At 57.4% G+C, this 13,732-nt stretch overlaps 1 protein-coding gene across 1 annotated transcript in view; it reads right to left on the minus strand.

The window, feature by feature from the left end:
• Positions 1-4,314: 4,314 nt before the first annotated feature.
• Positions 4,315-13,732, minus strand: part of ppp1r16a (protein phosphatase 1, regulatory subunit 16A) — a 47,834-nt gene continuing 38,416 nt past the window's right edge. The window contains exons 8-10 of the mRNA XM_070881919.1: positions 12,326-12,455; positions 10,189-10,360; positions 4,315-7,469 (exon numbers count right to left, since the gene is read on the minus strand). Coding sequence (XP_070738020.1) covers positions 6,972-7,469; positions 10,189-10,360; positions 12,326-12,455 — 800 coding nt within the window. The 3' untranslated portion in view covers positions 4,315-6,971. The remainder of the gene's footprint in view (positions 7,470-10,188; positions 10,361-12,325; positions 12,456-13,732) is intronic.

Below are 13,732 nucleotides of genomic sequence, written 5' to 3' on the forward strand. Positions count from 1 at the left end.
CACAGGGGTGACGGGTGAGCCAGTGAGCACAGGGGTGACGGGTGAGTCAGTGAGCACAGGGGTGACGGGTGAGTCAGTGAGCACAGGGGTGACGGGTGAGTCAGTGAGCACAGGGGTGACGGGTGAGTCAGTGAGCACAGGGGTGACGGGTGAGTCAGTGAGCACAGGGGTGATGGGTGAGCACAGGGGTGACGGGTGAGTCAGGGATTACAGGGGTGACGGGTGAGTCAGTGAGCACAGGGGTGACGGGTGAGTCAGTGAGCACAGGGGTGACGGGTGAGTCAGTGAGCACAGGGGTGACGGGTGAGTCAGTGAGCACAGGGGTGACGGGTGAGTCAGTGAGCACAGGGGTGACGGGTGAGTCAGTGAGCACAGGGGTGACGGGTGAGTCAGTGAGCACAGGGGTGACTGGTGAGTCAGTGAGCACAGGGGTGACGGGTGAGTCAGTGAGCACAGGGGTGACGGGTGAGTCAGTGAGCACAGGGGTGACGGGTGAGTCAGTGAGCACAGGGGTGACGGGTGAGCCAGTGAGCACAGGGGTGATGGGTGAGCACAGGGGTGACGGGTGAGTCAGTGAGCACAGGGGTGACGGGTGACCCAGGGAGCACAGGGGTGACGGGTGAGCACAGGGGTGACGGGTGAGCCAGTGAGCACAGGGGTGACGGGTGAGCACAGGGGTGACGGGTGAGTCAGTGAGCACAGGGGTGACGGGTGAGTCAGTGAGCACAGGGGTGACGGGTGAGCCAGTGAGCACAGGCGTGACGGGTGAGCACAGGGGTGACGGGTGAGTCAGTGAGCACAGGGGTGACGGGTGAGCCAGTGAGCACAGGGGTGATGGGCGAGCACAGGGGTGACGGGTGAGTCAGTGAGCACAGGGGTGACGGGTGAGTCAGTGAGCACAGGGGTGACGGGTGAGTCAGTGAGCACAGGGGTGACGGGTGAGTCAGTGAGCACAGGGGTGACGGGTGATGGGTGAGCACAGGGGTGACGGGTGAGTCAGGGATTACAGGGGTGACGGGTGAGTCAGTGAGCACAGGGGTGACGGGTGAGTCAGTGAGCACAGGGGTGACGGGTGAGTCAGTGAGCACAGGGGTGACGGGTGAGTCAGTGAGCACAGGGGTGACGGGTGAGTCAGTGAGCACAGGGGTGACGGGTGAGTCAGTGAGCACAGGGGTGACGGGTGAGTCAGTGAGCACAGAGGTGACGGGTGAGCACAGGGGTGACGGGTGAGTCAGTGAGCACAGGGGTGACGGGTGAGCACAGGGGTGACGGGTGAGTCAGTGAGCACAGGGGTGACGGGTGAGTCAGTGAGCACAGGGGTGACGGGTGAGTCAGTGAGCACAGGGGTGATGGGTGAGCACAGGGGTGACGGGTGAGCCAGTGAGCACAGGGGTGACGGGTGAGCACAGGGGTGACGGGTGAGTCAGTGAGCACAGGGGTGACGGGTGAGTCAGTGAGCACAGGGGTGACGGGTGAGCCAGTGAGCACAGGGGTGATGGGTGAGCACAGGGGTGACGGGTGAGTCAGTGAGCACAGGGGTGACGGGTGAGTCAGTGAGCACAGGGGTGACGGGTGAGTCAGTGAGCACAGGGGTGACGGGTGAGTCAGTGAGCACAGGGGTGACGGGTGAGTCAGTGAGCACAGGGGTGACGGGTGAGTCAGTGAGCACAGGGGTGACGGGTGAGTCAGTGAGCACAGGGGTGACGGGTGAGTCAGGGATTACAGGGGTGACGGGTGAGTCAGTGAGCACAGGGGTGACGGGTGAGTCAGTGAGCACAGGGGTGACGGGTGAGTCAGTGAGCACAGGGGTGACGGGTGAGTCAGTGAGCACAGGGGTGACGGGTGAGTCAGGGATTACAGGGGTGACGGGTGAGTCAGTGAGCACAGGGGTGACGGGTGAGTCAGTGAGCACAGGGGTGACGGGTGAGCCAGTGAGCACAGGGGTGACGGGTGAGTCAGTGAGCACAGGGGTGACGGGTGAGTCAGTGAGCACAGGGGTGACGGGTGAGTCAGTGAGCACAGGGGTGACGGGTGAGTCAGTGAGCACAGGGGTGACGGGTGAGTCAGTGAGCACAGGGGTGACGGGTGATGGGTGAGCACAGGGGTGACGGGTGAGTCAGGGATTACAGGGGTGACGGGTGAGTCAGTGAGCACAGGGGTGACGGGTGAGTCAGTGAGCACAGGGGTGACGGGTGAGTCAGTGAGCACAGGGGTGACGGGTGAGTCCAGGGGTGACGGGTGAGTCAGTGAGCACAGGGGTGACGGGTGAGTCAGTGAGCACAGGGGTGACGGGTGAGTCAGTGAGCACAGGGGTGACGGGTGAGTCAGTGAGCACAGGGGTGACGGGTGAGTCAGTGAGCACATGGGTGACGGGTGAGTCAGTGAGCACAGGGGTGACGGGTGAGTCAGTGAGCACAGGGGTGACGGGTGAGTCAGTGAGCACAGGGGTGACGGGTGAGCACAGGGGTGACGGGTGAGTCAGTGAGCACAGGGGTGATGGGTGAGCACAGGGGTGACGGGTGAGTCAGGGATTACAGGGGTGACGGGTGAGTCAGTGAGCACAGGGGTGACGGGTGAGTCAGTGAGCACAGGGGTGACGGGTGATGGGTGAGCACAGGGGTGACGGGTGAGTCAGGGATTACAGGGGTGACGGGTGAGTCAGTGAGCACAGGGGTGACGGGTGAGTCAGTGAGCACAGGGGTGACGGGTGAGTCAGTGAGCACAGGGGTGACGGGTGAGTCAGTGAGCACAGGGGTGACGGGTGAGTCAGTGAGCACAGGGGTGACGGGTGAGCCAGTGAGCACAGGGGTGATGGGTGAGCACAGGGGTGACGGGTGAGTCAGTGAGCACAGGGGTGACGGGTGAGTCAGTGAGCACAGGAGTGACGGGTGAGTCAGTGAGCACAGGGGTGACGGGTGAGTCAGTGAGCACAGGGGTGACGGGTGAGTCAGTGACCACAGGGGTGACGGGTGATGGGTGAGCACAGGGGTGACGGGTGAGTCAGGGATTACAGGGGTGACGGGTGAGTCAGTGAGCACAGGGGTGACGGGTGAGTTAGTGAGCACAGGGGTGACGGGTGAGTCAGTGAGCACAGGGGTGACGGGTGAGTCAGTGAGCACAGGGGTGACGGGTGAGTCAGTGAGCACAGGGGTGACGGGTGAGTCAGTGAGCACATGGGTGACGGGTGAGTCAGTGAGCACATGGGTGACGGGTGAGTCAGTGAGCACAGGGGTGACGGGTGAGCACAGGGGTGACGGGTGAGTCAGTGAGCACAGGGGTGACGGGTGAGTCAGTGAGCACAGGGGTGATGGGTGAGCCAGGGATCACAGGGGTGATGGGTGAGCACAGGGGTGATGGGTGGGACTTGGTGCGGGTTTTGGATGAGCTGAAGTTTATGGCGGGGTGGGGGGGGGGGGCGGAGGATTGGGAAACAGTCTAAAACAGGAGCTCATGGTCTACAGGTCTGTAGTAATACCCACCCCTCCTGTATGGCTCAGAAACATGGACCATATACAGTAGACTGGAGAAATACCACCAACGATGTCGGCGCTAGATCCTACAAATCCCCTGGGAGGACAGACACACCAACGTTAGTGTCCTCGACCAGGCCAACATCCCCAGCATTGAAGCACTGACCACACTTGATCAGCTCCGCTGGGCAGGCCACATAGTTCGCATGCCAGACACGAGACTCCCAAAGCAAAACTTGGAATTCACGGCAAACAAGCCAAAGGTGGGCAGAGGAAACATTACAAGGACACCCTGAAAACCTCCCTGATAAAGTGCAAATTCCCCACCGACACCTGGGAGCCCCTGGCCAAAGACCGCCCTAAGTGGAGGAAGTGCATCCGGGAGGGCGCTGAGCACCTCGAGTCTCGTCGCCGAGAGCATGCAGAAATCAAGCGCAGGCAGCGGAAGGAGCGTGCGGCAAACCAGTCCCACCCACCCCTTCCCTCAACCACTGTCTGTCCCACCTGTGACAGGGACTGTGGTTCTCGTATTGGACTGTTCAGCCACCTAAGAACTCATGTTAAGAGTGGAAGCAAGTCTTCCTCGATTCCGAGGGACTGCCTGTGATGATGATGAAAACAGGTGCAGGCATCACTTGGAGGTGTATCAGCAATCGGTTCAAGTCTGACTCCTCGTCATCCCCAAAACCTCCCCAGGGTAGTTCAAGATTTAAAAAACTGAGAAGTAACTGGCTTTCTCTCTCTCGTACAGTTCGATTTGTTGCTGCTTTGTGTGAACAATTACACGCTGCGTGTGATGGACATTCGCAGAAACTTCTATATAAATAAGACATGAGGTAGCTCAGCCTACACAAGACTCTTTATCTCAGGATCATGGGTTCATGACCCACATCAGGTGTCACAGGTTAACAAGGCCATAAAAAAGCAAACCTAGGCACTGGGGTTCATTGTTCAAGGGCTCGAACCGGAATGTAGGGAGGTCATGTTAAACTTGTGGTGAGACCTGGAGCACTGTGAACAGTTCAGGTCTCTATATCATAAAATGGATGTAAATGCTCTGGAGAAGCTGTAAAATAGGTTCACAAGAATGGTACCAGACCTGAGACATATAACTATCAAAAACAGAACAGGCTGGGGCTCTTTTGGCTAGAAAAGAGAAGGCCGAGAGGTAATGAAAGGGTTCGATAGGGTAGACATGTGTGGTGGAGACCAATTCTAGGGGCCATCAATAGTCACTAATACAATGGGGAATTCAGGAGAAACTTCTTTACCCAGAGAGGTGAGAATGTGGAACTCGCTGCCACAGGGAGGGGTTGAGGTGAATAGCACGGATGTATTTAAGGGGAGGCTGGATGAACACATGAGGGAGTACGGAATGGAAGGATGTGTTGATGGGGTGAGGTGAAGAGGGTGCAAGGAGACTGGTGTGGAGCATAAACCCCGGCACCGACCTGAGGGGCCCAATGTTTCTGTGCTGCAGGCTCGCTGTGATTCGATTTTGTTCCGAGTAATGTGAAGGCCCGAGAAGGAATGGCAGTAATAAGTGAGATGGGTGGGAGTCGGGTCGTGTCAGTATCAGCATCCAATCAACACTCGCCGATTTCAACTCAAAACCGGCAACTCCTGCAAACTGCATTGGCAATTCCTTCCTCCCGGAGGGTATCGGGAAACAGGGAGCCTGCTCACAACTCCTTCCCTATCAGAATATATTACATTTATTTATTTTTCTTTCTTTGAAAATAATTAAGACAAATCATTTTGTGCTCATCAGGCGACTGATATCAGTGGTGGTGATCGGAACATTTCCCCTCATTCTGGATACAGTTCATCAAACACTCCCAGGGGAGGTACAGCACGGGGTTAGATACAGAGTAAAGCTCCCTCGACACTGTCCCATCAAACACTCCCAGGGCAGATACAGCACGGGTTAGATACAGAGTAAAGCTCCCTCTACACTGTCCCATCAAACACTCCCAGGGCAGGTACAGCATGGGGTTAGATACAGAGTAAAGCTCCCTTTAAACTGCCCCATCAAACACTCCCAGGGCAGGTACAGGGGGTTAGATACAGAGTAAAGCTCCCTCTACACTGCCCCATCAAACACTCCCAGGGCAGGTACAGCATGGGGTTAGATAGAGTAAAGCTCCCTCTACACTGCCCCATCAAACACTCCCAGGGCAGGTACAGGGGGTTAGATACAGAGTAAAGCTCCCTCTACACTATCCCATCAAACACTCCCATTGCAGGTACAGCACGGGTTAGATACAGAGTAAAGCTCCCTCTACACTGTCCCATCAAACACTCCCAGGGCAGGTACAGCACGGGTTCGATACAGAGTAAAGCTCCCTCTACACTATCCCATCAAACACTCCCATTGCAGGTACAGCACGGGTTAGATACAGAGTAAAGCTCCCTCTACACTGTCCCATCAAACACTCTCAGGGCAGGTACAGGGGGTTAGATACAGAGTAAAGCTCCCTCTACACTGCCCCATCAAACACTCCCAGGGCAGGTACAGCACGGGTTAGATACAGAGTAAAGCTCCCTCTACACTGTCCCATCAAACATTCCCAGGGCAGGTACAGGGGGTTAGATACAGAGTAAAGCTCCCTCTACACTGTCCCATCAAACACTCCCAGGGCAGCACTGGTTAGATCGGGGGTAAATCCTGCGCTGGACTCTGCCCCAACTACGTGCCACTGAAGAATGTGTTATTTGTGTGTTTGTTACACCAGCCATCTTGTTGGTGAATTGCAGAGTTTATGCTTCGACAGTTACACACAAGGCTGTAGAGTTAGACGGCCAACGACAACAGGCAGAGGGTGATGGGTCGCCTCAGTGCGAACACAGATCGCAGGGGACTCAGCGCTCGGACTGGGCCTCGGGCAGCCTGGGCTCAAGTGTGTGTGTGGAATGTTGTCCTGAGCTGCCGGTGTGTCCCAGGGAGTGGGGCAGCTCCTGCTGGTGAAGACGCGGTGCTGGCTCTGTGAATCAGGGTTCTTGCTCCACACGCTATCGGGAGTGGTCGCGGGGCCCGTGCTGCACATCCAGCTCCAGGGCGCAAACGGTGCTGGCTGCCTTTGAAGCTTTTGCTGCGATGTGGAGCCTTGGATCCGGCCCGGCCTCCCGAGAGAAGGACTAGCTGCCAGCTTCGCTGGGTGCTGAAGTCATTGGCTGGAGGGCAGGGACCCCCAAGCCCTCCAATCAGGCGCCAACCATCTTGTTGTGTTGGTGTTGGCAGTGTTGAGCAGGCTGGTGTTGAGCAGGGCGGGGCGCGCGGTGGGTTTTAGATAAACGAGGGCTGTGCCCCCTGGACACACAAACGAGGAAAGCCTGGGGATTCGAAGAGCGGAAGGGTGAGACCAGGTGAGGGAGCTGAGAGTCGGAGCTCCCAGAGCGCAGTGAAATCCTTGCTCCCCAGGCCCCGCTAGCGGCCGATCGCTCTCCCCCAGTACCCGCGTGGTGACGGACACGTGGCCGGTGCTGGAGACTCCCGCCGCCTCACATCACCTTGCAGCACCTCCTGGACTTGTCGATCGGAGCCTCCTCCAGCGGTGCCTTGAACTTGATGAGCGGGGGATCCCCACTGGCCGCAGTGAAGAAGACGGAGTTGGGCTCGAGCGGGGCGGGGGTGGAGGGAGGGGTGGCGGGCGGGGCCGGGGTCGGTGGGGCCGGGGTCGGCGGGGCAGTGCCGACGGCCTCCTCGCTCACCGAGTACTCCTCGCCGGGGAGCTGCTTGTGGAGCTTGGCGGCTGCCCGCTGCCGTTTCAGCTCTGCCAGCGTGTGGTGGGACTTGTCCTTGCTCAGGTCGGGTGCTGGCTCCTCTTGGGTGGCCAGCTGGTAGGACACGCTCCGGTCCAGCCTCCTGGCGTCCTGCTCCGAAGCCGCTTCCGACGGGGGCCCCCCGGAGGTGGGAACCACCGAACCGTTTCTCATGGCCGCACTGTCGCTCGCCCACTTGCCCTCGCTCGCTTCCCCGTCTCCCTTGGACGCGGCGTTCTGCAAATGAAAACAATCAGGACAGGCGTGACTTCGCGGACTAACCAAGGCAGCCGGTTCACACGGTGAGGACATTTTAGAACGTCTCCTACCCACTACCCTCCTGCTGTCACACCGGGGAGTCGCTTGCCAATCACGGAGAAAGCAGAACAAAGGCGGAGGGCTAGGGATAGACCCGGGGAGAGGAATGTGCTGGAGCTGGGCAGACAAGTGGCCGACGTTGTTAAAAGACAGACTTGCATCTATATAGCGCATTTCACCACCTCAGGACGTCGCAAAGCGCTTTACAGCCAATGAAGTACTTCTGAAGTGTAATCACTGTTGTAATGTGGGAAACGCGGCAGCCAATTTGCGCACAGCAAGCTCCCACAAACAGCAATGAGATAATGACCAGATAATCTGTTTCAGTGATGATGGGGGATTAATATTGGGCAGACGGTTTAATATCTCATTGAAAGATAGCACTGGAGTGTCAGCCCTGGATTATGGGCTTGGGTCTCTGGAGTGAGACTTGAACCCATGACCTTCTGACTCAAAGGGGAGACAGAGTGCTATCCACTGAGCCACGGCTGACAACTTTAACATAAGGGTCGGAGAAGGGAAGGTTTTGTCTGATACCGAGGGCTCAATGCCACAGAAAGCCGAGGAGAAAGTGCAAGGATGAAATTAAAAAGGAAATTAGGAAAGCAAAGAGAGCATGAAAAAATATTGGTAAGGAAAATCAAGGAAAACCCAAAGATGTTTTATAAATACATAAAGAGCAAAGAGGATAACCAAGGAAAGAGTGAGCCTATTAGAGACCACAAAGGTAATCTGTGTGGAGGCAGAAGATGTGGGTATTGTTCTTAATGAATACTTTGTGTCTGTCTTTGCAAGAGACGGGCGATGCAGCCACTGTAGTTAAGGAGGAGGAGTGTGAAATATTAGATGAGATGAACACAGAGGAAGTATTAAGGGGTTTAGCAGCTTTGAAAGTAGATAAATTGCGAGGCCCGGATGCACTGTATCCCAGGCCATTAAGAAAAGGGAGAAAAAAATCACCATCATTTTCAAGTCCTCTCTGTCTACAGGTGTGGTGCCAGAGGACTGGAGGACTGCTAACATAGTACAGTTGTTTAAGAAGGGAGCAAGGGAGAGACCGAGTAATTACAGGCCTGTCAGCCTAACCTCGGTGGTGGGAAAATTATTGGAAAAAATCCTGAGGAACAGGATAAATCTTCATTTAGAAAGATACGGATTAATCAAGGGCAGTCAGCATGGATATGTTAAGGGAAGATCGTGTCTGACTAACTTGATTGAATTTTTCGAGGAGGTAACCAGGAGGGTCGATGAGGGCAGTGCGTATGATGTAGTGTATATGGATTTTAACAAGGCATTTGATAAGGTCCCACATGGCAGACTGGTCACGAAGGTTAAAGCCCATGGGCTCCAGGGCAAAGTGGCAAGTTGGATCCAAAGTTGGCTCAGAGGCAGAAAGCAAAGGGCAATGGTTGATGGATGTTTTTGTAACTGGAAGGATGTTTCCAGTGGGGTTCCACAGGGCTCAGTACTGGGTCCCTTGCTTTTTGTGGTATATATCATGATTTAGACTTGAATGTTGGGGGTATGATTAAGAAGTTTGCAGATGACACTAAAATAGGTTGTGTGGTTGATAATGAAGAAGAAAGCTGTGGACTGCAGGAAGATGTCAATCTACTGGTCAGGTGGGCAGAACAGTGGCAAATGGAATTCAATCCAGAGAAGTGTGAGGTAATACATTTGGGGAGGGCTAACAAGGCGAGGGAATACACATTAAATGGTAGGACACTGAGAATGATTTTCTTCTGTCCGAGGGTTGTAAATCTGTGGAATTCTCTGCCCCAGAGAGCTGTGGAGGCTGGGTCATTGAATATATTTAAGGTAGAGCTGGACAGATTTTTGAGTAAGGAAGTAAAGGGTTATGGGGAGTGGGCAGGGAAGTGGAGCTGAGTCCATGATCAGATCAGTTTTGATCTTATTGAATGGCGGAGCAGGCTCGAGGGGCCAAATGGCCGACTCCTGCTCCTATTTCTGTTCTTATGTTAAGTGTAGAGGAACAAATGGACCTTGAAGTGCAGATTCACAGATTCCTGAAGGTAACAGGACAGGTATAATACACAAGTTAGGCCACAGCTGGAGTACTGCGTGCAGTTCTGGTCACCACATTACAGGAAAGATGTGATTGTACTGGAGAGGGTGCAGAGGAGATTTACGAGGATGTTGCCAGAACTGGAGAATTTTAGCGATGAGGAAAGATTGGATAGGCTGGGTTTGTTTTCTTTGGAACAGAGGAGGCTGAGGAGAGACCTGATTGAGGTGTGTAAAATTATGAGGGGCCTGGATAGAGTGGATAGGAAGGACCTGTTTCCCTTATTAGAAAGGTTAATAATCAGGGGGAATAGATTTAAAGTAATTGGGGGGAGGTTTAGAGGGGATTTGAGGGGAAATGTCTTCACCCAGAGGATGGTGGGGTCCGGAACTCACTGCCTGAAAGGGTGGTAGAGGCAGAAACCCTCACCACATTTAAAAAGTACTTGGATGTGCACCTGAAGTGCAGTAACCTGCAGGGCTACAGACCGAGAGCTGGAAAGTGGGATTAGGCTGGGTAGCTCTTGGTCGGTCGGCGCGGACACGATGGGCCGAATGGCCTCCTTCCGTGCTGTAAATCTCTGGGATTGAGAGAGAGGTGGAGTGCTCTTACCAATCCGCACTGCTTGAGCTCGGAGTCCGTCTGTACGTCCTCGTCCTCTTCGTCCTGCATCTCGGGGTCGCTGTCCTTGCTGCCGACATGCTGCCAGACAATGGCCTCCTCCTCGTGCTCCTTGCGGTACATATTGTTCCGCTCCGTCACGCTAACCTTACGCACAACCTTCCTGCAATGGGAGAGGACAACCACAGTCAGGGTATTAACACACCGGGGAAAAGTCTGATCGTTTTCACAAGCTGCGTTCTGTGCAGCCCCAGTGAGTGAGGAGTGACCTGGTGCGATGCTGAACTCTGCAGACTGGAGGGCAGTGTGTGCCGAGGGAGCAGATCTCAGCCCGCAGCTATAGGGTGCTACAACTGGCCCCTGGGCCCCCCGGCTGGGGAATCAGACCGGGACTGCTCAGCCCCCGGGGGTTTGTAATCTAGTAACGGGGGGGGTACCCCCCCCCCCCAGACCCACACATCCCCCTCTCCCCTCACCCCCCACACTCCCCCCTGACCCACAGCACCCCCCCCAGACCCACAGCGCACCCCCCAGACACACACACCCACCCCTCCCCCCCCAGACCCACAACCTCCCCCCAGACACCCCCTCCCCCCACACCCACCCATCCAGATCCACCCCTCCCCCCCAGATCCACCCCCACACCCCCCCCCCTCCCTCCCTCCCCTCTCCCCTCCCTCCCCCCCCTCCCCACACACCACCCCCTGCAGAGCTACCCCTACACCCAGACCCACACTCACCACCCCCCCAGACCCACACACACCCCCCCCCCCAGACCTACACCCCAGACCCACACACACCTCCCCCACCCCCAGACCCACCCACACACACCACCCCCCCCAGACCCACACACACCTCCCCCCCCCCCAGACCCACACACACCTCCACCCCCCAGACCCACACACACCTCCCCCACCCAGACCCACACACACCTTCCCCCCCCGGACCCACACACACCTCCCTCCCCAGACCCACACACACACCTCCCCCCCACAGACCCACACACACACCTCCCCCCCCCAGACCCACACACACACCTCCCCCCCCCAGACCCACACACACCTCCCCCCCCAGACCCACACACACCTCCCCCACCCAGACCCACACACACCTCCCCCCCCAGACCCACACACACCTTCCCCCCCCGGACCCACACACACCTCCCCCCCCCAGACCCACACACACCTTCCCCCCCCGGACCCACACACACCTCCCCCCCCCAGACCCACACACACACCTCCCCCCCCCAGACCCACACACACACCTCCCCCCCCCAGACCCACACACACCTCCCCCCCCCAGACCCACACACACCTCCCCCCCCCAGACCCACACACACCTCCCCCCCCCAGACCCACACACACCCCCCCCCAGACCCACACACACCCTCTCTCCCAGACCCACACACACCCTCTCTCCCAGACCCTCACACACCCCCCCCTCCCAGACCCACACACACCTCCCCCCCCCAGACCCACACACACCTCCCCCCCCCAGACCCACACACACCCCCCCCCAGACCCTCACACACCCCCCCCTCCCAGACCCACACACACCTCCCCCCCCCAGACCCACACCCCCCCCCCCCCAGACCCACCCCCCCCCCCCCCCCAGACCCACACACACCCCCCCCACCTGCCCCAGACCCACACACACCCCCCCCCACCTGCCCCAGACCCACACACACCCCCCCCACCTGCCCCAGACCCACACACACCCCCCCACCTGCCCCAGACCCACACACACCCCCCCCACCTGCCCCAGACCCACACACACCCCCCCCACCTGCCCCAGACCCACACTCCACCCCCCCCCCAGACCCACACTCCACCCCCCCCAGACCCACACACACCCCCCCCGACCCACACATCCCCACCCCCAGACCTACACATCCCCCCCCAGACCTACACATCCCCCCCCAGACCCACCCCCCCACCAGACCCACACTCACCCCCCCCAGACCCACACCCCCCCTCCAACCCCCCAGACCCACACTCCCCCCCCCCCCCCAGACCCACACTCCCCCCCCCCCCCCCCAGACCCACACTCCCCCCCCCCCCCCCAGACCCACACTCCCCCCCCCCCCCCCCCAGACCCACACTCCACCCCCCCCCAGACCCACACTCACCCCCTGCTCCCCGTGCTGGAGGTGCGCCGTTGCAAGGCTGTCTTGTGCCTGTCGTGCGATTTCATGATTGCGTCCCGCTTGTGTTTCAGCTCCAGCATCTTCCCCCGGACCTCCTCATCCCCGCACACATCTGTAACGGAATGGCCCAGTGAGAAACACACACACCAATGTGGCCAACATGCCAATGTGAGTCAAGCAGCAACCGCCTGATACACAACTGAAGAAGTCTTGGCCAATATTCCTCAATCACCACAAACCAAGGCAAGACAACTGGCCGTTGCTGTATGTGGGATCTTGCTGCATGCAAAATTGCCAGTGTGTTTGACGGTGTAACAGTATTTCCTGAGGTGTAAAGTGCGTGCTAAAATACTTTCTAGATACAACTTCTCATTCACAGCCGTGGCTGAGTTGGTAGTATCCTTGCCTCGGAGTCAAGAGGTTGTGGGTTCAAATCCCACTCCAGGAGTCCTGGGACATCAAGGCTGACATGCCTAGTGTAGCACTGAGGGAGCACAGCACTGTTGGAGAGGCAGTACTGAGGGAGCGCTGCACTGTCGGAGGGGCAGTACTGAGGGAGCGCTGCACTGTCGGAGGGGCAGTACTGAGGGAGCGCTGCACTGTCGGAGGGGCAGTACTGAGGGAGCGCTGCACTGTCGGAGGGGCAGTACTGAGGGAGCGCTGCACTGTCGGAGGGGCAGTACTGAGGGAGAGCTGCACTGTCAGAGGGGCAGTACTGAGGGAGCGCCGCACTGTCGGAGGGGCAGTACTGAGGGAGCACCGCACTGTCGGAGGGGCAGTACTGAGGGAGTGATGCACTGTCGGAGGGGCAGTACTGAGGGAGTGCTGCACTGTCGGAGGGGCAGTACTGAGGGAGTGCTGCACTGTCGGAGGGGCAGTACTGAGGGAGTGCTGCACTGTCGGAGGGGGCAGTACTGAGGGAGTGCTGCACTGTCGGAGGGGCAGTACTGAGGGAGTGCTGCACTGTTGGAGGGGCAGTACTGAGGGAGTGCTGCACTGTTGGAGGGGCAGTACTGAGGGAGTGCTGCACTGTCAGAGGTGCTGTCTTTCGGATGTGACATTAAACCAAGGCCCGTCTGCTCTCTCAGGTGGACATAAAAGATCTCGCAGCACTATTTCAAAGAGTAGGGGAGTTATCCCCGATGTCCTAGAAAATATTTATCCCTTAATCAACATCAGTAAAAAAGATTATCTGGTCATTATCACATTGCTGTTTGTGGGAGCTTGCTGTGCGCAAATTGGCTGCCGCATTTCCCACATTACAACAGTGATTACACTTTAGAAAGTCATCATCATAGGCGGTCCCTTGTATCGAGGATGACTTGCTTCCACGCCAAAAACATGGAAACAGGTGTTTCAATGAACAAAAGTACTGAATTGTCGAGCACT

This window comes from Pristiophorus japonicus, chromosome 5 (assembly GCF_044704955.1).
Source record: "Pristiophorus japonicus isolate sPriJap1 chromosome 5, sPriJap1.hap1, whole genome shotgun sequence".
Lineage (NCBI taxonomy): Eukaryota > Metazoa > Chordata > Chondrichthyes > Pristiophoridae > Pristiophorus > Pristiophorus japonicus.